The sequence below is a fragment of the Pipra filicauda genome, unplaced genomic scaffold (genome assembly GCF_003945595.2).
Source record: "Pipra filicauda isolate LSUMZ 115617 unplaced genomic scaffold, ASM394559v2 scaffold90_size2875636_pilon, whole genome shotgun sequence".
Lineage (NCBI taxonomy): Eukaryota > Metazoa > Chordata > Aves > Passeriformes > Pipridae > Pipra > Pipra filicauda.
Genome location: NW_024105098.1, coordinates 1,132,457 through 1,154,751, shown reverse-complemented (window position 1 = coordinate 1,154,751; position 22,295 = coordinate 1,132,457). Strand labels below are relative to the sequence as shown.

The window sequence follows — 22,295 nt, the reverse complement described above, 5'->3', positions numbered from 1 at the left end:
TCTTGTTGTACGGAGCCGTCCGAGCCCCGCCCCTCGTTCCCTGTGAAGGTAACCCCCCCCACCATGCCCACCCCTCTCGGAGGCGCTTTTGACGGCTCGGCCGCCGCGGACCGAGCGGCTCGTCGGGAGGCGGACGCCCAAGAGCGCGGAGAAGGCAAGCGAGCGGCGCAGGGAGCGACCCCCTCCTTCCCCACCGGCCCCGCGGCACCGGCGCCGTACGGCCGCGCCTCGGCCAAAATGGCGGCGGCCGTGTGGCGGCAGCCATGTTGTGCCGTACAGAAACCCCTTCCCCAGCGGCGAGGGGCGCCGCGGTGACCCGGCTCCGCCATCTTGCCGTACGGCGGCGCGGCGGGGCCGGGGCCGGGGCGGGCCCGGCCGGCCGAGGGCGGCGGCGGCGGCCGGAGATGGTGATCTGCTGCGCCGCCGCCAACTGCTCCAACCGGCAGGGCAAGGCGCGCCGCGGCGCCGTCTCCTTCCACAGGTAAGGGCGGCCCGCCCGGCCCGTGCAGGTGCCGCGGCCGGGCCGCCCGCCCCCCGGCCCCGCTGTCCCCGCCAGGCCCCCCCGGCAGCGGCCGCCCTTTGTTTCCCTCGGGGGGAACCGGCTCGGGGCTCCCGGAGCCTCAGCGCCGGCCGGGCAGCGGGAGCGCCCCTGGCCGCGGGGCCCGGGCCCACCGCCGGCCTGTCCCCACGAGCCCCCTCGGTGCGAGCCCCCCGGGCCCCCCATCGCTCCCTGGGGCGGGTCCCCAGGGGAAGGTCCCTGTCCCGGGAGTCCCATTGGAAACGGCGCCTGGTTCCTCTGCTCGGGCTTTCTTTCACTCCAGGCGTTTCTACACCTTATTGAATGCTATTAAATACACCCGGTGTCAGCATCGCCCGGGCAGCGGAGGCAGCGGTGGGGCAGCGTGTTGGCTGAGCTGGGTGTTCTGGTGGTGGTCACATCCCCCTTCCTTGTGGACAGGGTGTTCCTCGTGGGGGAGGTGAGCGGAATAATGGGTCGATTGCTGATGAAAACGGAAACAACACCTTCTAGTCCTGTGCTTTTTGTGAAGCGGAGCTGTTAAAGCAGGGAACGAATATCAAATATTTCAGCCCAAAGTGAAAAAAAATCTTTAAACGAGTGGAGCCTCTCAAAACACAGATTTCACCAGAACCTCTTCAGCCTGACCATCACCTTGAATTTGATCACCTTAGAGGTCTTTTCCAACCTTAACAATTTTATGATTCTGTGGTTCTGTGATCTGAAGAGCACTGGCCCTTCTGATTTCCCAAAGGTGGCTTATTTTTTCGTGGAAACCCATGTCTCGTTTCTTTTTTTAGGTTCCCTCTGAAGGATTCGAAGCGCTTGATTCAGTGGCTGAAAGCTGTTCAGAGAGACAACTGGACCCCCACCAAGTATTCCTTTCTTTGCAGCGAGCACTTCACCAAAGACAGCTTCTCCAAGCGGCTGGAAGACCAGCACCGGCTGCTGAAGCCCACTGCTGTCCCGACCATCTTCCAGCTCGCGGAGAAGAAGCACGACAAGCTGGATTATGTCAGGAGCCGAAGGAAAATAGCGAGGCAGGTGCGGGATGGGGAAGCCCCGCGGGAAGGAGGCGGTGAGGTAGCGCAGAGGGACGCGTCTTCTGGACAGGACTTCATGGTGATGCAAGGGAAGGAAGAGATGGAGGAGGCGACTCTGCAAGTGGAGATGGGATCGATGTCGGAGGAGACGGAGGCCCTCCGCAGCCAGCTGGACGGCCCTCGGAGAAGGACGTTAGGGGATAGTTTGGGTGCGAAGCCTGGAGCTCAGAAGAAGCTCGAGGGGTCTCCTGTGGAGGAGGACTGTCCCAAGGGCAGCTGGGCGGGGAGCTGGGTGGCAGAGAGAAGCGGCGTGTCGGTCGACGACTTCACCCCTCCTGCCTCCGGTGCTTGCAAGTTCATCGGCTCCCTCCACTCGTACAGCTTTTCCTCCAAGCACGCCAGGGAGAGGCCGTCTCTCCCGAAAGAGCAGCTGGAAAGGAAGAGGCCAAAGAGAGAGGTGGAACCAAGCTGCAGCAGCCATCTCCTGGGACACGACAAGGCCGTGGCAGAAGTGTCCCCGACTTCCTCCCTCACCGCAACTCCCCAGAAACCCTCCCAGGGCCTGTCGGCGTCCCCGGCGGACCTGACCCCGCGCCCGGCCGCCGAGGCTGTGGTGGGGCGCAAGGGCGACACAGACGCCAACCCCATGTCCATCAACGAGGTCATCATGTCGGCCTCGGGGGCCTGCAAGCTCATCGACTCCCTGCACTCTTACTGCTTCTCCTCCCGGCAGAGCAAGAGCCAGGTGTGCTGCTTGCGGGAGCAGGTGGAGAAGAAGAACGGAGAGCTGAAGCTTCTGAGGCAGAGGATCAGCCGCTCCGACAGCCAGGTCAGGAAGCTGAAGGAGAAGCTGGATGAGCTGAAGCGGATCAGTTTCCCCTACTTGAACAGCCTGCTATCCCAGGACTGTGGTCAGTATTCCCAGGGGTGCTGCGTTGAGGCAGAATTCCGCGCTTTCTTAGAGGCTGCTAAAATTGGAGCTTGTAGAGGTGCGATGGGGAAAAGGTATGAGCAAGGGACATTTTGGGAGGGAGAAGTGGTAGCCTGTGTTAGACCAACAGATGCAGGTGAAAGAATTCCTTTTGGGGGTACACAAGTTAGTTCTCATATGCCAAACCTTTCCGAGATGTGGAATGGGAAGTTAGGTTGAGATGTTGCAGACAACTCTCTTGATGAATTTATGTTTTGTTTTGTTTTTTTTTTTAATTTCCTTTATTATTCTAACTTGTTTGGAGACTCAAGTGGCACCTGTTAGGATTTGCCTTCTTCCTTTGGAGCGTGCTGGTGATTTTTTTTTTTTTGGGGTGTGTTAATGAGCTGTCATGGCAGTAGATATCTGTGAAAGCTGTTGTCATCTTCTCCAGTGATGTAAGAAGCACTTCTGATCTTGGATTTCATGCACTACACTCAGCACTCGGGATACAGGAAATGTAAGTGAGGTGGGAGGTATCCAGTATGTTGTGATACACAGCGAGGTCACGATTTATGAGCAAATGTCTGTGTTTGCTTTTATCAATTCCTCCTTCAGAAGGCAGAAGTCAGGAAATGGATAATAACATGGGAAGCGATGGAGAATGACTTCTCTATCAATTAAAAAATGATGATTAAACACCTGAAAGCATAGGGAAGCTCCACGAGGGACAAGGTCATGTGAAAAATTTGTCATGTGGAAGTTGAATTGGGCTATAACCATTTTTCTTGCGAGAAAAAACGTCTTTTAACGTGCAACTTCTGCCCAGTGACTCTGGTTGCAAGGTACAGTTTGGGGCAAGAGTTTAGGACCATCTGATGATGTTTGATGTTTGTGTGGCTGCTGAGAAAACATGGGGTTGCCTTGTGAAGGATTTGTGACAGGGGTCTTGCTTGAAGGAGTCGTCACCCATGGAGGGTTGGGCATCCCCTGATGGTTAATTCTTGCCTCTCCTTTAGGAGAAAAACTTCGTGGCTTCCTCTGGAGCCATTGGACACAGTCAGAAAGGTGATGGTGGCATAGACAGGCACATCCTCCAGGCTGTTACAGCACAGCCAACATCCTCACTGAAGTGTGAGAAAGCAGACCCTGGCAAAATTTGTGAAGGTCAATACTCAATGCTACTTTTCCCACATGCATCTAATTTTCCAAAGTATGGGAAAACTCACACTTGAATTTGGGTTGAGGAGGGAAAAGAAGGGGGGGTTTTCCATGTGGGAAATCAGCCTAGTCTTGTTTGTGCCTTTTGGTCTGCATTTTTGTATTGTTTTGGTCTCAAACTAAAGAAAATAACTAAATACAACTTTTAGGGTTCCACAGTTGTTAATATATATTTATATATATGGAAAAGGATGTCTAACTGTGTTCAGATATATATATATACATATTTTTATATATATGAAAGGGATGTCTAGCTTTGTTGGAATACCATCAATGAGATACTAATTGCAGGAAGAGTGCCTTTAAGGATGTTTTTCTTTATTCTGGTGAGTGCTGAGATTTTTATCCTCTTTCCTGAGACTGATGTTTTTATACGTGTCTTTGAGAAGTTAGAACTTTACGTTCTTACAGAAGATATTCTTAATGAGTTACATATTCTGTTCTCTAAAGGAAAATGTCATTTTTTTTTAATGATTTGACCAATTTTTTTACCTGTTCTGCCATCTCTTATCAACTAAACTGGAGATCAGTGTGTGACAATGAACCATTTTGGTGATTGTAGCTCGGTGGGATGGGAAGTTTATATGGAACCCATTGGCTGGGGACTTTTTTAAAGCATTTGTTGATGGCTGAGTGGCTTTTTTATTTATTTTTTTTCTTTTTTTTTAGCTTAATCTTGGTGCTCTTTTGCCTTGCACTGCTTTTTGTGTGGTCATAGAAATAGTTTATGGCAGTGAAAATAGCTGATGAAGTGCAGCCAGCTGCTGCTGGGCAGAGCCTGGTTCACGCCCAGACACTGAGTTTTGCTGTAGTACAAGGCTGAATGGAAGAAAGGCTTTTTGGTATTCATAAAAATACAGTCAGGTAGCATATGAGGTTGATAATAACTATAGTCTTTGTTATTAGTTCCGTTTCAGTTGTCCCGAACCATCCGATGTGCTGTTGAAATGATGGTTTTAGCTGTGAACCTGACCTTGCATTATTTCCTTCCTGCTAAAGGCAGTGTCTTGGGGATGGGGAGTGTAAGTGAAGCACCTGACTGGACTGACCATGCAGGTTGTTCCCTGTCTGCATCCCAGCTCCACGTGTTGCAGGACCTCTCTTTGCTGCTGCCTTATGTTCAGCCACTACCACAGAATCCCGAGCACAAAAACAAGCTTTAGGCCCACACCCACTAAACAGAACTTCATTTTGGTGCTAGTTCTCACACATACTTTCCTCTAATGAGACAAATAAATTTCTGCTGGCTGTGTCCAAGGTACAGCCGGCTGGGAAGAGCAGGTTTCTGCAGGATTGCTGCACAGCAGTCCCTGCCAGCCACGCTTGAGGCCAGGTGACTCAGGCTGGGTGAGTGGCTCCCGGCCTGTTCCAGCTGTCACAATGTGTGTTTCCCAACCTGTCTTACCAGAGGGATCGACTCACTGCTTTTAGGAGGAGCCCCAGGCTGTTTCCTGCACAGCAAGGCTGCCACGGTGGCCCTTTCCATCTGAACTTTGAATTTAGTTGCTTGTTTGGTAGGAAAATGTTTCCTTCTGTTTCCTGGGCTACTTCTGAGGTGTGTGGACCAAAGGTTGGGGAATGCTGTCAGGCACAGTGCACCAGGCAGGATGGCGTTGGGTGCAGCTTGGAGAAAAACAGAATGCACTGGGAGAAATTATGGAGAGCCAGTGAGCAAATAGGGACCCCGTATCTAGGGAAGGGCAGACTGTTCTAACAGCACTGAACTCTGCTACACAAGTGCTGCCTGTTTGTCGTGTTCTGCTGAAGGTCCCACAGCTCCTCTGCATCGTGTGTGCTGGCACAGACAGGAGATCCGAGGTGCTCCTTCCACAGCATCACCTCCTCTTAACGGGCTCCAGTTTGGTGCCTTTGTAAAACTACATCTCCCAGCAGGCAGTGGGATCACTCTTACCCAAGCGTGAGATCACTTCCCTCATATCCATCTTACCACCCTGCGCAAAGCGCCTTCTGGGGGCAGAGGGGGCTAGAGGTAGAGCAAATAGCAAAATATCTGCAAATATGGCTGGCCATGGAGCAAACACAGGTATGGTGCCATGGGGCTGGAGTGTCTGTGCTCATCAGAGAGGTACAGCTCTTAGAATTCGGCTGCTTGGGTGTGTGGGGAGCCTCTTCCACGCTGCGTGTCTGCCTTCGTGAAGGTCATATTAAAGGCAGGAGAGTTGGCAAAATGAGCCCGTGTGAAAAATGGTTAGCATTTTGCTAGGGATCTGGGGGAAATGACAATTCCTTCCAGCTTGGATTTGTCTTTGAATATTTGTGCAGAGCCGGTGTAGAAATTGGGTCATTTGTAGTACTTTTTACATGCAAATGAGTCATAGTTGGTGAATTCCCGGGACAAGCAGAAGGACTTGAACATTAAATGTGTTTTTGTGCCCTGATGCCTGGTCTGTGGGGCCTGAGGTGGTGTTCCCTGTCGAGATGGCAACAGGTTTTCATTCATGTTGCAGAAAACAAATAGCAAAATCCCATTCCTCAGTGGCAGTGAGAAGTGGGGTTGTGCGTGGATGGAGGTGCTGTGCCTTCACCTGCCTGAGCAGGACTAGACCAGCAGTGGGGCCCTGTCTGGTTCAACTTGGAAATTAAATGTGTCTAATGGGTCACAGAGATGTGTTGTCAGAGAAATTGCCTCTGCCAGGGCAGGCACTGCTAACCTGGCAGCTGCATGTTAACTTGTAGCTAGATTTTAGAAGAAAAGTGCTTTTATTCTGAGACAGCAAGTGCTTGTGAGGGTTTTGTGCCTCATCTGGGATGGGAACAGCCAGGGTAAAAGGCTGGTCCATAGGGTGGGTGTTATAAAGAACAGGGGAGCTATAAAGTGAGCTGAGAGCAAGATAAGGAGTAGAAATATGTGTGCAGAGGTTAAGAGTGGAGCTGAATCTGTGGCAGGAAGTGTCTTGAGAGGCTGTGTGAGACCTCACAGCACCTGTGGCCTGAGCACACGGGTGGGAGGTGAACTGCTTCGAGCTCCACACGGGAGCAGGCACACCAGGTCAGGGACTTGGCTGAGGGGAATGGCTCTTTGACCTCCCCCTTGGGGAAAAAGGCAGTTGGAAGGGAGGAAACAAGACTTTTTGCTCTGCTGTTGTGTTTTTTTCCAGTGGAGTGGTCTTGTTTTTTCCATTTTTTTTTCCCTGATAGCCTATAGAGTTTGTGCATTAAGCATTTAATTCTGCAGCACGTTGGCAATGACTCACAACAAAACCCCAGCTTGCAGCTAGGAAGCAACAAAACAGCCAACTAAGAAAAACTCGAGAGAAAGTCAAACAGACTGAGGTGAGCTCAGGTAGGGTGTTTGGGTTTGGGTGTAATTTAAAGATGTTTTCTCTGTGTTTTGTAATGCAGAACTCTGACACTGACTACAGGCACTGGAGCACTTACCACAGAGGCAATAACACATTGGTGCTTGGCTATGAAATTAATTACTGAGGCTGTAATGTGAAAAATTTTGAATATAACCACATTCCCAGCTTTTAGAGCAGAGATGGGATGACCCATACAACACCTGGTCTACTGACACCTGACAGGATGCACCTTTCTCAGAGGGAAAAAGAGTTGTAGCACAGGAGCTGGTGGGGCTCGTTGACAGAGCTTTAAACCAGCTTGGAAGGGAGAAGGGGTGAAGGTCAAAACCAGGCTCACCAATGATGATGTGCCAAAACTTGAGGAAACTGATGGGATCCCTCAATTTGCTTCTCAAGGTGTTGGCTATAATGTACGACTCCTGAAATGTTTCTACACCAGTGCACGCAGCATGGGGAACAAACAGGAGGAGCTGGAACCTTTGGCCCATTCCCAGAGATTTGACATCACTGCATAAGTGAAACCTGGTGGGATGAGCCCTGTGACTGGAGTGCCTGTTGGACAGTTCCAGGCTCCTCAGGAGGGATGGGCAGGGCAGGAGAGGTGGAGGGGTGGCACTGTATGTAATGGAAGGGCTGGAATGTCTGGAGCTCACAGTTGGGAGCCCCTGGGGCAAGCAAATAATGTGGATGTCATTGTGGGATTCTGCTCTAGACCTCCCAGCCAGGGTGATGACACCAACGAGGTATTCTGAGGAACTAAGGGACACTTCCAAGTCAACTGCCCTTGTCCTTATGGGGGACTTCAACTTGCCAGAAATTAACTGGGAGCATCACACAGCTGGTACAACCCAGGCCAGAAGATTCCTAAAAAAACCTGGATGAGAGCTTTATGGAACAGGTCCTGAGGGAGCCGACTTGGAAAGATGCCCTCCTTGATCTGCTGCTTGTCCACAGAGAGGATCTTGTGAGTGAAGTGTAGATTGGGGGCCACCTTGGTCATGAGGTGATTGAGTTTAAAATCTCTGTTGGCAGGAGGAGAAGTGCCAGCAAAACCTCATCTCTGGACACGAGGAGCAGATTTCAGGCTGAGCAGGGAATGGGGGAGTAAAGTCCCCTGGGAAAATGTTTTTGCAGGTGCTGGAGTCCGTCAGTGCTGGTCACTTTTCAAACCTCACCTCCTAAGGACACAGGAGAAGCAATTCCCAAATGCTGGAAGTCAAGCAGCTGAGACAGAAGGCTGGCTTGGCTGAGCAGGAATCTTCTCTTGGAAATAAGGCACAAAAGGAAGGTCTGGGCCCAGTGGAAACAAGGTCAAGTGACATGGGAAGAATTCGGAGCTGCTGTTTGCCGCTGTAGGGAGAAAATTGATACGGCCAAAGCTCAACTGGAGTTGAAGCTGGACAGAAATGTGAGGGACAATAAAAAGAGTTTTTTTGAAATACATTAATGGGAATAGACAGTGTTCAAATAACATCAACCCACTCCAGGATGAGGATAGTCACCTCACAAACAGGGACAGAGACAAGGCCTCTGTCTCCAACACGGCTGACAGACCAAGGGGGTCTCAGTGCCCTGAGCTGGAGGACCATGACTGTAAGAACAATCAACTCCCAGTCCACCCTGAACTTGTGTAGGATCTGCTGCAGCTGGATCCCTACAAATCTGTGGGGCCTGATAGGATTCAACCCAGAATCCTCAAGGAGCTGCTGATATCATCACAAAACCTCTTGATTTTTGAGCAGTGTGGGAAATCCAGGGAGCTCCCAGCTGACTGGAATCTGGAAATGTTGTCCCAGTTTTCAAGAAGGGCAGGAAGGAGAACCCTGGAAACTACAGGCCTGTCAGTCTCACTTCAGTGCCTGGTGAAATCATGGAAAAGATTATTCTGAGAAGTATTGAAAAATAACGTAGTCATTGGTCGCAGCCAGCATGTTGTCATTGACCCTGATTTCCTTCTGTGACAAGGCAGCCTACCTGGTTGATCTGGGAAAGCCAGTTCATGTAATCTTTTTGGATTTCAGCAAAGCTTTTGATACTGTCTCTCTCAGGATCATTCTGGACAAAATGTCCAGCCCACAGCTGGATAACTGTGTTACTCAATGGGTGAGCAACTGGCTCGTGGCTTGGGCACAAAGGGTGACAGTGAATGGGGTGACATCAGGCTGGCACCTGTCACTAGTGGGGTTCTCTCAGCCCAGTTCTTTTCGACATCTTCATTAACCCCTTGGATGCAGGACTCGAAGGGATGCTAAGTTAGTTTTCCAAGGACACTAAATTGAGAGGAGCTGTTGGCTCCCTGGAAGGCAGGGAGGTGCTGCAGAGAGACCTCAACAAATAAGAGGGATGGTCCATCACCAACTGTCTGAAGCTTAACAAGGGCAAGTGCTGGATTCTGAACCTGGGATGGGACTACCCCAGATGTACGGACAGACTGGGAATGAGAGGCTGGAAAGGGCCCTGGGGGTCCTGGTAGGTGACCAGTTGGCCCTGAGTCAGCAGTGCCCTGGCAGCCAAGAGGACCAACCCTGTCCTGGGGGGGCATCAGGCCCAGCATTGCCAGCTGGGCCAGGGAGGGGATTGTCCTGCTTTGCTCTGCCCTGGGGCAGCCTCACCTTGAGTTCTGGGGGCAGTTTTGGGCACCCCAATATAAAAACAGACATTAAGCTATTAGAGAGCACCCAAAGGAGGGCTATGAGGATGGTGAAGGGTCTGGAGGGGAAGCCTTGTGTGGAACAGCTGAGGTCACTCAGTTCAGCCTGAAGAAGAGGAGACTGAGGGGAGACCTCATTGGTGTCTTCAACATCCTCCTGAGGGGCAGTGGAGGGCAGCACCAATCTCTGCTCTGTGACCAGTGACAGGAGTCAAGGAAACAGCATGGAGCTGAGTCAGGGGAGGTTTAGGCTGGATATTAGGAAAAGGTTCTTCCCCCAGAGGGTTGTCAGGCACTGGAACAGGCTCCCCAGGGAAGTGGTCACAGCACCAAAGGTGTCTGAGTTCAAGAAACATTTGGACAATGCTCTCAGGCACGTGGTGGGATCCTTAGGGTGTCCTGTGCAGGGCCAGGAGTTGGACTCAATGATCCTGATGGATCCCTTCCAGCTCAGCGTATTCCATGATGGAGCCAGAGCATGTTGGTGCTAGGAATGCTTTACTCGTTTGCTGGGGAGAGCATCAACAAAGTGCGCGAAGGGTTGCAGCTCTCAGGGAAGAGCAGCAGAGTACAAAGCCACCTTCTGTACTTAAATATGGACAGAGTATGCTGAACAAGGCTGCTCCTTAGTTACCAGAACCTTGATGATGATGAGTTAAACCCAGAGAGCGACCCAGCTGAAGGAAGAACTGCAGGAGGCTGCCAGCTGTTGCTGCAGACCCTGTACTTTGAAGACAGTGTGAGTTAGTTTGAGTTTTGTTTGAGGTTTTGTTTTGGGATTTTTTGGTGGGGTTTTTTTGTTGTTGTTTGTCTGAGGTTTTTTCTCATGTTTCCTGCAACAAGTATTCCCCAGCTCAGGGGAGTAGGTTAGCTGCCTTGTTAACAGCCAGCTGGCTGCTCACTGTGGCTTTGCTGATAAAGCTGCGTCGGAATTTGTGCCAGCATAGCTTTCTGTGCCAGGGATCCCACTTGAGAGTCACGCCCGCTGTGCAGCCGTGGCCCGAGGGGGCTCTCCAGCCACTGTGTCTGGTTTGTCTCACGGCAGGGAGAGCGCCGTGTCTGCTGTTGCAAAGCCTGGACAGCTGGTTACAGTCTGACTTTGTTACAGTGTGGGGTGGGATTTGACTTCTAAACCCTCTGTGAATGGGAAAAATGTGGAAACAGTCCATCTGCGAATTTGGAGGGATGGAGCAGGGGTCAGGTGGTGAAAAGGAGATGACCTGTGTGCTCAGGGCCTGGGCATGGCAGTTTTGGCCTGAATGGCTTCCTGAAGGAAAGAGATCAAGCTGGTCAAGTTGCTTATGGGCCTGTGGTTTTGTCTCCCAAGCTGTTGCAACTTGTGAGCATCGTGGCTGATTTCAGCTGGATTTCATAGAATCACAGGATGGTTTGAGTGGAAAGGGACCTTGCTGCTCATCTCGTTCCAACCCCTGGCTGTGGGCAGGGACATTTTCCACTAGACCAGGTTGTGGAGGAGCAGGGGTCTTGGAGATTCTGGATTCAAGGAAGTGTGTAATCTGGTAGGGGAAGGTGACTCTAGGAGTGCCCTTGTTAAGAAAGAGGCTGCAGTGGGAGCTTCCCTGTTATTGGGTAAAAGAACTGTGCATGTGGATGCAAGAGAACCAGCATTAAGAGGACCCCATCTGAGTGTGAAGCTTTAAGCATGCACAAGGGTGACCAGGGTGCAGATTCTCAGACATGGTTGGTGTTCTTGATATCACCACATGCTTACTTTTTAAGCCACATTAGCAGGTTGTTTGTAAAAGTGATGTGCCAGGATTTAGATCCTTGGGACACGCAGGCTCCTTTGTCAGTGTCAGAGAAGTTTCTCTTGACAGGGACTGCATCTTTAAACCTGTTGTTCGAAACAAAGCAGCTCAGCAAAGAACTTTTTGTTGCTACAATAGTCTTGCATTTACCTGCTCCAACATGACATAAAAAGCAAATTTCAAATGACTACTTTTTTTTTTTATGGACTCAATCAGACTCTCTCCTGTCTGGCTCCCCTCTTGCTTTTCCACTCTCCCAGCCCAGCCCTCTGACAGAAGGCTGCCAGGGAGGCAAATGGACTTAGTCCACCAGTCAGAGAGCAACACTGAAGGTAAGAGGAGCACTGCATGGAGTGAGATCAGGATGTCTTTATTCCTCTACACTTCAGTGAGTCTCTGTTCCTTATTCCCACCAGCACTTCTGCTGCTTTTGGCATTTTCCAGTGACATGAGAACTAAAAAACTCACATTGGCTTTGCTGCCATCCAGGTAGTTTGGAAAAGTAAGAATGGTCACTTGGCCATGTTGTTTGCCCATGTGCCATAGACTTAGGATGTACAGTTACATCTCCACTTTTCAGCTGGCTGGAATTCCAGCTCCTTGGAAGTGAGACCAGCTTGCCCAGTCAGGCACCTCCGGACAGGCTGGATGCTGCACAGCAAGGCAGAGATCAAGCTGGGGGTGCTGGAAACAGTCAGTTGGCTTCTCTTGGTTTATAATGGAGTATGAAGAGTAGCAATGGCTAAAACCATTCCTTTCCTGTGTCGTTTTGTTGCTTTTTCCTGAAGTGCTGCAAGCAGAAGAAAAGAAGTGCCCTATTAAAGCACTGTAGTGACAGAAAGCATCCTGCTCCTGGGATGCTGACCCAGGAGAGGGCAGCAGCAGCCCAGGCTGCAGGCTCTTCCAGCCTTTCCAAAGCTTTGCTCTTTGCTTCCACAGTGGGAGTGGGGCCTGCAAAAAGCCTGGAAAGAAATGCAGTGTCTGCAGTCGGGAGTGAAAGGCGAACACCAGTCGGACGGGGGAGTGGAAGGCTCCTTACCCACAGAACTGTGTGTTCTCCCCTTGGAAATGCAGAAATGAGTACAGTGAAATACTGTCTTGGTACACTGATGCTGCTGTATGGGGTGTGGGAACCCCTTCCCAACCCCTGGATGAGCTGGTGGGGAATGCACAGGCTGGAAGGGTGCTCTGCAGAGCCTGGCTCTGATGCTGTAGACTTTTATTACCTATTTCCTGGTGAGCTCTCATGTTTTCTCATGTCGCTTCACTTTGCAAAATACTTCAGGATAAAGCAGAGTTATTAACAGCACCTTGCTGACATGCAGGCTGGCTTTCCAAACCTGCCTGTCTGGGGGAGAATGAGTTCCAAAAGTGATCTCTTTTACCCAGGAAAGCTTCTGTTCCTCCTCCTTTGGCATTCCAGGTACGGACTGTCTGTTCTTCCTCCTTACTCAGTGTTTTTAGCCTGATATTTGATACAGAGCACAGTGAAACTCAGACTGATCAAGCAAATTTTGACCACAACATCACCTTTTTAGGCCCGATTTCTCCCTGCAGCCTTTCAGACCAGCCAGACAGGCAGCTTGTTCTTGTATTTGGTGATCTCACTAGGTGTGGAAAACACCCCCCTGGAACTCCCACCTTGCCAGTACGAAACATTTGTCCTGTGAGGGGGAGGAGGACATGCCTTAAGCATACTTCAGTCATATTTGTCTGCATAACAGACTACTCCTAGAGTAGTGGGCACACATTTGTATGGGAGTCAGGATCCCAGGGGTGCTGTCTCACTTTGCCTACTTACACCTTAGTAATGGTTCTGCTCTGCTTTTCACATGGCTTTAAATTGTCTGTCTCCGTTTCTCTGATTAATTTTTTTCAGGTCACCACCTCTGAAAGCAAAGTGCTAAACTGTTGTTTATCAAAGCTCTCCTAAAGAAACTTTAACTGTGAAACAGACTTTGGTTGCTCCTTAATAAATGCAGTGACAAAGGGAAGTGTCTTTCTCTTCCACTTACTCTTTAACTTACAGGCACTCAAGTCTTTTTAAAATGTTTCACTTAGTCCAGAACCTAAGCAGAACAACTTCTGAATGATCCCTGCCCGTCTCTGTATAAAGTTCAGGTCACTGTTAACCTCTTAAAAAAATTATAGCCAAATTTTGATCTTAAAAATGAACACAGCCTGATTTTCCTCTGAAGCGAGGACTCACTTCCTTGGTCTCTGAAACAAACAGGGAAGGCACGTACTCAGTGCCTGAGAAAGATCAGCCCAGAGCGTTAGAGAATTTGTTACAATTTAGTGATTTTTCTTTACACTGAGATTTCAGTCATCTTCTTTCTTGCATGTAGATGGTAGGGGGCTTTCCTTTCGGATCAGACTACGGAGAGGAGTCAGAAATGGACCACCTGGAAGAGTGCTCTTGTTCTGTGTAAGGCTAGGAGCAGGTTTGGAAACAGACCCAATTTCCATGACCGTTCATTGTTCCCCATCTCCCCTTGCACCTTGGAGGTGGCGCTGCTCTGGAGAGAAGTGTTGTTGCAGCGTTTCTGAGGTGTTTTGTGTTCACCTCCAGCCAGCTGTAGAGCACAGATCCCTGAGTTTTCTTTCTTCTTTCTTTCTTCCTCCACAGAGACTCCCCAGCTGAACCCTGTGATGGAACCCCTGTCCTGGATGCTGGGCACCTGGCTCTCGGACCCGCCAGGAGACGGCACCTTCCCTACAATGAAGCCCTTCCAGTACCTGGAAGAAGTGCACATCTCTCACGTGGGGCAGCCCATGCTCAACTTCTCGTAAGTCAAGGGTTTGTCTGTGTTGGCAGCAGCTATTGGAGTGCAGCAGGCATGGCTCCAGTGTGATTTGATATGCTTGTGTTTCTTTTCCAATGGCAAAGTACACAGATTTTCACCTACCAAATGAGATGGTGTCGTGGTATGTGACTACATGGTCTGACTTCTATTTTCCTTGAAAACTTGGCATTCTTTGTGAGACTCCCACTTACAAATGCAACAAGGGGAGGGAGCTGTGGCATGGCTGCCAAGCCTGTCCATTTCAAACTGTGGTCCTCAGCCTTCACCAGTGTGGAAATCTGAAAAGAATTAGTCTTTATCAAACCATATGGGATGGGAGGCAGGTAGCTTAACTGCTTTGGCTACAAGTGATTGTTCCAAGAGAAATCAAAAGAAATCTGGAGAGAGAGAAGTGACATGTTAGCTGCTGCTCAGTGCTGCTCTGGTGCTCATTTGGGAGGGGTGAGTTGGAAAATGTGTTGCTTTGAAAACCAAGAAGAGAATAATTACAAGATGTAAGTGCTGTGTGAGAGATGCCCTGTGTTCCTCGAGTGTGACAGAGCTGCCGGCTCAGCCTGTGACAGTTTTAGTCCAGTTTCCAAAAGAAACAAAGCTCTGACAGTCATGCTCTGGCTGCACCTCCCTCTCCAGCTTGTGAACAGTTACTGATTTGAGTCACCTGGGTTTTTTTGTCCTTTTCTTTGTGCCAAGAAGATACACAGCCTAGATCTGTTGAGCTCTGGGATGCATCAGGAAAACAGGCAACAGGCTTGGAGGACAGAGCTCCTGGCTCCTGGAGCAGTGCTGCATGACTGATACTTATACAAGTACCCCTTGAATACTCCAAGCACTGAAAAAAGCCTGATTTAAGTTTGTTTCTCCCACCATGAGAGCTCCATAGGGTACCTGTTTTCACTGGCTGCAGAGCACAGAGGCTGGGATGCTCGGACAGCCCTTAGCAGGGATGCAGCCCTGCACCACTGACAGAAGTCATTCCTGGCTCTTCCTGTAGCCACATGGTTAAAAGGAGACATCTTTTATTGAGAGGCAAAGCCAAATGGGAGGAGTAATTTGTGTATTTGTGCCCAGAGGACAGCCAGAAGCAGCTGCAAGACAGCCAGACTCTTCCTAATTCTTCCTTTAGCTGTGCTCCCTCTTCCTTGTCTCCACTTCTTTGAAGCCAGTGGGTTTCTGTGGGGTGTAGGGGTGCCATGTGCTGCACCTTGTGCTGCTGGTCTTTTAGGAATCTTGACTCTGTGTGATCCATTGTTACTTCATATAGGGAACACTTGCTTTGGACTTTTCAGCCCTCGGTGCTGCTTTAATAAATAATGGCCCCAACTAATATAATAGATAAACACATGTGATACATATAATCACCCACATGATGGGCGACCAAACCTACGGTTTTTAAGGCCTCCTGAAGAATAAATAAGAATCTGAGCTGAATTTATCTTTTTGAAGGGGGTGATGGGAGAAATATGTCTGTTCTGTTGCTGCCTGCAGCAAGGAATACACAGAAAAGGCAACTTGCCAGGTGTAAAAGCTAAAGATGATACCGTGATTCCAGATATTTATTGGAGAAAAGGAAGTATTTGAGACAGAGTGTGGCTTCAGTATATATGAAATGTCTGAGTTCCTGAGGGGTTTCTGAGCTAGCTCTTAGAAAGACCCAGGAGCTGTGGAAAATCTAGAGCTTGAGCTGAAATAACTAACTCCAGCTCTAAGAAATAGCTGTGCCTGTAAAGAACCATATTTTTCCAGGTTTACATCTCCCAGCTGTGAAGTGTTGTCAGTTGTTTACCCTTCAAAGAATACTGCAGGCACTCACATGGTTAAATAAGAGGAAACCAGGCCGAACAGTGTCTTTTCATGTGAAACACATCAGCTTTTGTGCTCTGATTTCCCCTCAGGTTCAACGCCTTCCACCCGGACACCAGGAAGCCCATGCACCGGGAATGCGGGTTCATCCGCCTCAAGCCTGACACTAATAAGGTGGCCTTCATCAGTGCCCAGAACACAGGTACACACCTGATACCCATGCTGGGGAAAAGAAGAGGTCCTTACCTCGCTGTGCCATTTCATCACTTTCTCAGAAAGTTGTCGCAGCTCTCACAGCTCTTATTTAATTGACTTTCCCCGTGGGCATCGCTGCTCTTGGGCGCTGGACCCGCAGGTCTCAACCAGGAAGTCTCTCACGGTGTGGATGTAGCACCTTGGTACTCGTTACACACCTGGCAGGGACTGAACTAGAGAGAACCACGTCTCAAGTATTATAAGTGAAAGTGTTAAACCCCAGTTGGTGCTTAAATTTGCATCTAAAATGGCAGATGCTGAAGGGAAAAGTGCCAGTTGCCCGTGTGGTACTCGTCCCACATGGTGTGAGTAAGGCTGGCTGGATTTTTCTGAGCAGCATTCCCTGTCTGACAGCGTGTGGATTTGCAGTTGTCAATAATACTTGGGCAAATAAAACCATTCTTCAGGGAGAGTGATTGTGGTATGTTATGTACCCTAATAGATCATGGAATGGTTTGGGTTGGAAGGGACATTAAAGTTCATCCAGTTCCACCCCCTGCCACGGGCAGGAACATCTTCCACTATCCCAGATTGCTCCAAGCCCCTTCCAACCTGGCCTTGGACATTCCAGGGATGGGGCAGCCACAGCTTCTCTGGGCGGCCTGAACCAGGGCCTCACCACCCTCACAAGGAAGAATTTCTTCCCAATATCCCATCTAAATCTCTTCTCTTTCAGATTAATACTGTTCTCCTTGTCCTATCCCCATCTGCCTGTGTAAAAATCACACAGAATCACAGAAATCCTTCTTCTTCTTTTTTATAAGCCCCTTTTAAGTGCTGAAAGGCCACAGTAATAACTGTGAGATAGTTAAATAACCTTTGTAGCCTAATAATGTGTATGCCCTTGCTTCAACCTAGGTCTGGTGGAGGTGGAGGAAGGGGAGGTGAATGGACAAGAGCTTTCTATAGCTTCTCACTCCATAGCCAGGATCTCCTTTGCCAAGAAGCCCCACGTAGAGCAGGTGAGTGCACACACAGTGAGCAATTCCCGTAGCATTGCTCACCCCAGAAGGAGTCTAGTTGACAGGATAGGTTAATTAGCATGCTTTAATTACAGAATGCCATCAGGAGTTCTTGGAAATACTGCATGGCATCCTGGCTTATCCTTTCTGTAACAGCCTTCAGAAGGTATTTTGTACATTATGAGACCCAGAGGGATCATTAAGATAAGAACTGACGAGCTGGATCAGACCAGCCAACCCAGAATCCTGTCTCCAGCAGTGGCCAGTAGCTCCTTAGGGAGCAGAATAGGAAAGTCTTGTCTAAATACCCTTCTGTGGCAGTGGGGTTAGTTCTTAATGCTGTTTTTCTGGATTGATTGCAGGATGAGGGTGCACGTATAAGGTACAGTCAGTATTGGGCCTCATCAGGATATTTTAGGAACACCTAAGGTCTTGCAGATCTTGCTAACTTGCTTTTCAGGACATTCACACCTTGCTCTGGGCTCTTTTCCCATCCGTGGCTGCAGGGCAGGGCTGACATTTCCTATCAGCTCCAGCCTTGGTTGGTTGCTTTTAGGGTCTTTTTTTGGGTTTTGACTTGTTTTGAGTGTGTAGCAGGGGGTTGTTGGCACAGCTGGAAGGGGTACAGCCAGCTGTGAGTGCGGTGGCACTGCTGGGGGCAGCGTGGCATCCTGAGGTCTCAGTGTCACATCTGAAGTTGTCGTGGCTGACCAGCAGCTGAGAGAGACAGCGAGGCTGAACAAGCTCTCACAACCTGGTTTTTATGTGCTACAAAACTTACCCGTAGACAACAGAGAGCACAAGTTTGTGCAGATGTAGACAAAAATTTTATGTGCCTACACAGTGTCCTAACTTTGGAAAGTCCTAACTCCCCTGCCTTTAGATGCATGTTGTCAGTTGCTGGGTTTCCCCTTTCCCAGGAACAGCTGTGTTGCCTCCTTTCTGTAGCAAAACTAAAGCCATTAGATACTATGGATATCAGCAAGGGAGCAGAGCTCTTAATTGCAGACATTTAAACAAAAGGGACTGTCCTCTCTGAGTCACTGCCTGAAATGTGAGCTGATGGTCTGGCAGGAGGAGGGGGGAAGCACAGAAAGCCAGCAGATGTCTTCCTAGTTGAGGGCTCCAAGGCTGGCTTTGGCTGGAAGAGGGAACCTCTGGAGCTGGAGGTCCATGCTTATCTGGCACCTGAGGGCAGCTCAGGCCCAGGGACTGGTCCCAGTGAGTATCTGAGAGGCCCTTACTGGTGAAGGAGAATGTAGAATGAGAGAGTAACCAACCCCCAACACCTTTTCTCCTTCACCAAGAATAGCATAAATTGCCCATGGAAGCAAAGATGCCACAGGTGTTGTGAGAAGGGCACATGTGCTGATACTTTAGTTGCTCACTTTGACAAAACTTCACTGTATTATATTCCTGCTGAAAAGTGATTTGGCTTGGCTGTGGCTCGGCTGAGCTGTCATGGAGGCATTTCCCTGGCCTTTCCCTGGGCCAGGCTGTGTCATGAGTGGTGTAGGTTGCTTGAAGAGTCACCATCAAAGGGCTTATCAAAGCAGGTTTAATATAAATTTCTGAAAGTACAACTTAAAATTTGATGTGGCAGGGTTCCCTCTATTACTTGCTCATGGGTGAAACATCCGAAGGAAAAGTGGATTTGAATCAGTTTGGAATGATTTACACAGAGACTGAAGATACAAAGGGTAAGGGAGACCCTCCCATTGAATCATGAGGTTCTGAGAGGATCCCTTTGCTTTCCAAGCTCCTGGTGGAGCCTGGGTGTGCAGAGTCCAGACCCAGGTCCAGACCCAGACTCGGTCAGCAGTTTATGTTTAAAGGGAGAAATACAAGGAGTAAGGGAGACCCTCACGCTGAGTCACTCGGTGTGTGACGAGCGTGTGGAGAACCAGCAGGTTTTCAAACACTTGTAGAGCTCAGGACAGTCCTGGCCTTATGTGGGCACTGAGGGCACCAGGTGAGGCACCTGCAGAGCTGCCCTGTCACCTGTGAAAGGTGATGGAGATCAGCAGAGTCCCCCCAAGGCACATGGGTCACTCATGTTAAAGATGAGTGACTTTTGTATCCTTTTAAGTGCTTTTTCCTGCTTAGGGAATTTGAAGAACACTGGTGCATTACAAAGAGAGCAGCAAATAGGAATCCAAGCATCATGTGTGTGTGACTGTGTTCCTGCTGTTGTTGCCCCTGTGGATGTTGGAACGATGGCGTGTCCTCTGCACCCCTGCACAGCTCTGATTCCAGGAGGAGGACATGTTGGATATGGGAGCTAAGGGCCCACTGTGGGCATACGAGTGGGTCTGAACAGAGAGCATGGAGCAGAAAGACTGGCAATAGCTTATGGATGTGCCCTTGAGTGACTTCAAGGCAGTGAACGAGTTTTGAAAAACCTCTGGACGTTAGGAATTTCTGAATGGGGCTGGCTGAAGTGACTGTGAAAGAGTTGTGCTTGCAGCTGCCGTGCCCTGGTGGCACCCACATGGTGCCGTGGCCGTTCTCCTGCTGGGTCAGGTGGCTGGAGTGACACCCTCACCCTTCTGAAACAGCACCTGAGGTTCAAAAGGGTGGTCCCACTTCTCTCCTTTATTTTGATGACAGCTCAGAGCAGCCCTACAACCTGTGCTGAACACTGGACGCTTCAGGCATCTGCTGGCACAGGTCCCAAGTGGTCCAGCTCCACAGGGCAACCCCAAATTGCCTCTCTCAAGGGTTGGGGCAGCACAAGCGGGCTCACAGCCTGCCTGGGTGCAGAGATGAGGATGATGTCACCCGTGGAGCCCTCCTGGCAGATGGCAGTGCTATTCCCTCTTGCCTGGGGCTGAACCCTGACCTGGCTGCAGGTGCAGGCCGAGGCTTGGCAGGCTCCAATCTCCTCATGTAGTCATGTCCTGCCTTACCCTGGCACGGTGTGGGGACCTGCAGAGAGCCCAAGGGGTTTGGAAGGCTGCCTTGGTGAATGACGGCTCATCCATCTCCCTGAGCTGCCAGCAGGGAGCCACTCTTCTGGTGGAGGGATGTGGTGGACAGATGCCTGTCTGTACTGAGGTGATGTCAGCTGTAGTGCCAGGACCTTGCCTTGCTCCATGGATAATGGGCTTGGAGCTGGTATTGTGGAGAAGGCTGCTTTCTTTAGGAGAGACTCCTAAAGAAAAACTCCTTGTTTACTCGCCTGCTGTAGTGAGGATATCCTTGACAGCAGGCACGAGGATGGCAAAGGGAAGGTAGAAAGCACAGGTAAGGGATTTACCCATGGATGCTGTTTGCTTGATTTCCTTATTTCTTTTCTTCCCTCCCCCATTTAGATTACCAGAAAATTCAGGCTCAATTCTGATGGGAAACTCGAACAAACTGTCTCAATGGCAACCACTACGCAGCCCATGACTCAGCACCTCCACATTACCTACAAGAAGGTGACACCCTGATGCTGGGAGTGCTGGGTCTCCTTGGGCAAGGAGCAGCAGCAGCTCGGGAGCACAGTAGGGCAGACCCTGGAGCCTGCTGCCTGCACTCATCCCCTGGGCCCCGGAGCTGCCCGTCCTGTTGAGAATGTTATTCAGATCTTTCTGTAATGGTATATAAAAAAAAAAAAATAAATAAAAAGCTTTTATTTTTATGGCTGTGTCTTTGGTGTGATTGCAGGGTGGTGTGTGCCTCCTGCTGCTTGGCAGTGCTTACAGAGGGCTTTGTGCTGCTTGTTCCTTAGTAGGTGTTGCATTAGAGGTCCAAACTCCTGGACGACCTGGCTAACACTGGAAAAGCAGAAAGTTCGGGAATGGATTTGCACTGCAGGGACAGACTCTGAGAACTTGAGACCCTGTCCAATGAAACTTGACTTAATTATTGGGAGGGAGCACCTTCTTGCTGTGGGACAGAGGAAACTGTCGCAGGCCCTGATCCCAGTGGTGCAGTCCAGCAGTTTGAAGGGAGTTGGTGCAGTGCTGGAGGCCAGGGCCAAACCTTACTGAGCTTCAGTGCATAATATCACAAGACCTTAAGGGATAACTGTGAGCCAGCAGAGAGAAGAGAAGCGGCCAACAGTAGGGATCAATCTCAGCAACTCTTTCCAAGTCTCAAATTCCAAGGCAGCCTTAGACTTTAATGAAATCTGTCATCGAGTCCCTCAGCAGTGAGGGAGGCAAAGGACTCGCACCACTACTGGTTTACAGTAGAGATTCTTCAAAAGGGACTTGGACCAGGTGACCTCCAGAGGTCCATGCCAACCCCAGCCAATTTAGGAGTGTAACACTGGCACAGCAGGGAAGGGAGCTGGGCAAACGCTGCCGTCGCCACCTCCATCCCTTCGTGCTGCGCTGGCTGCAGGAGCAGCAGCAGCGGCGGCGGGAGGAGCAGCAGCAGCCGCGGGGTCCTGGAGGTCGCCGTCGCCGGCGATTCTCCGACGGGGATAGGGAGCAGAGTCCCCCCGTGCCCCCGCGCCGTGTGCGGAGGGAATTGGAAGAGCGGCTGCACAGGGTGCGGGAGGAAGAGCTGGCCTCGGGGGACTACGTGCGCCGCCTCCCCTTCATCCCCTTTGAACGTGAATTAAAACCCCTCAGTATTCCTACATGAACCTAAGCTGGTTTCTTCTGTGCCTTTGCTCATTGCTGCAGGACTGGGGGAGTGGGAGCTGTAGGAGAGGGTGGGATATGGCTGAAGAACCAGTAGAGGGGGAGGAATGTAGATGATGGAACTGGAGGAGAGGGTCCTTCCTGGTAGTTCTGGGTTGCTTTGCCCATCTCCATGGGGATACAGTCCAGAAGAGGAAGATGAAAGGGAAAGGGAAAGTTAAAGTCCCCTGAGATTACTAGAGTAGATCCCAAAGGGGCTGGTGTGTGCTCTTCTGAGGACCAGGCTGAGGAAAGAAGCCGAGATGGAGGCTTGGGGCAGATCCTCCTCTCCTCTCCTGGCCCCGCACACCCCTGTGCTGTGCAGGGCTGGAATCCCTGGGGAGGCTCTCCAGGCTGGCACAGCCCTGGCACAGCCCTGGCCAAAGGGCATCTGCCTGCACTGCCCATGGGAGAAGTGGCCC

At 50.3% G+C, this 22,295-nt stretch overlaps 1 protein-coding gene across 2 annotated transcripts; it reads left to right on the top strand.

Moving 5' to 3' along the window:
• Nucleotides 1–320: 320 nt before the first annotated feature.
• THAP4 (THAP domain containing 4) lies at nt 321–20,882 on the top strand. 2 transcript variants are annotated; one of them, XM_027724902.2, is made up of 6 exons: nt 321–481; nt 1,318–2,471; nt 14,063–14,222; nt 16,133–16,242; nt 17,154–17,257; nt 20,572–20,882. In XM_027724902.2, the coding sequence occupies exons 1-6, from the start codon at nt 405–407 to the stop codon at nt 20,689–20,691; spliced, it is 1,725 nt and encodes a 574-aa protein (XP_027580703.1). In that variant the 5' UTR covers nt 321–404; the 3' UTR covers nt 20,692–20,882. The 2 variants fall into 2 exon arrangements, with proteins under 2 accessions (XP_027580703.1, XP_027580704.1); XM_027724903.2 differs by lacking the exons at nt 321–481; nt 1,318–2,471 and adding an exon at nt 5,162–5,735.
• Nucleotides 20,883–22,295: the final 1,413 nt, after the last annotated feature.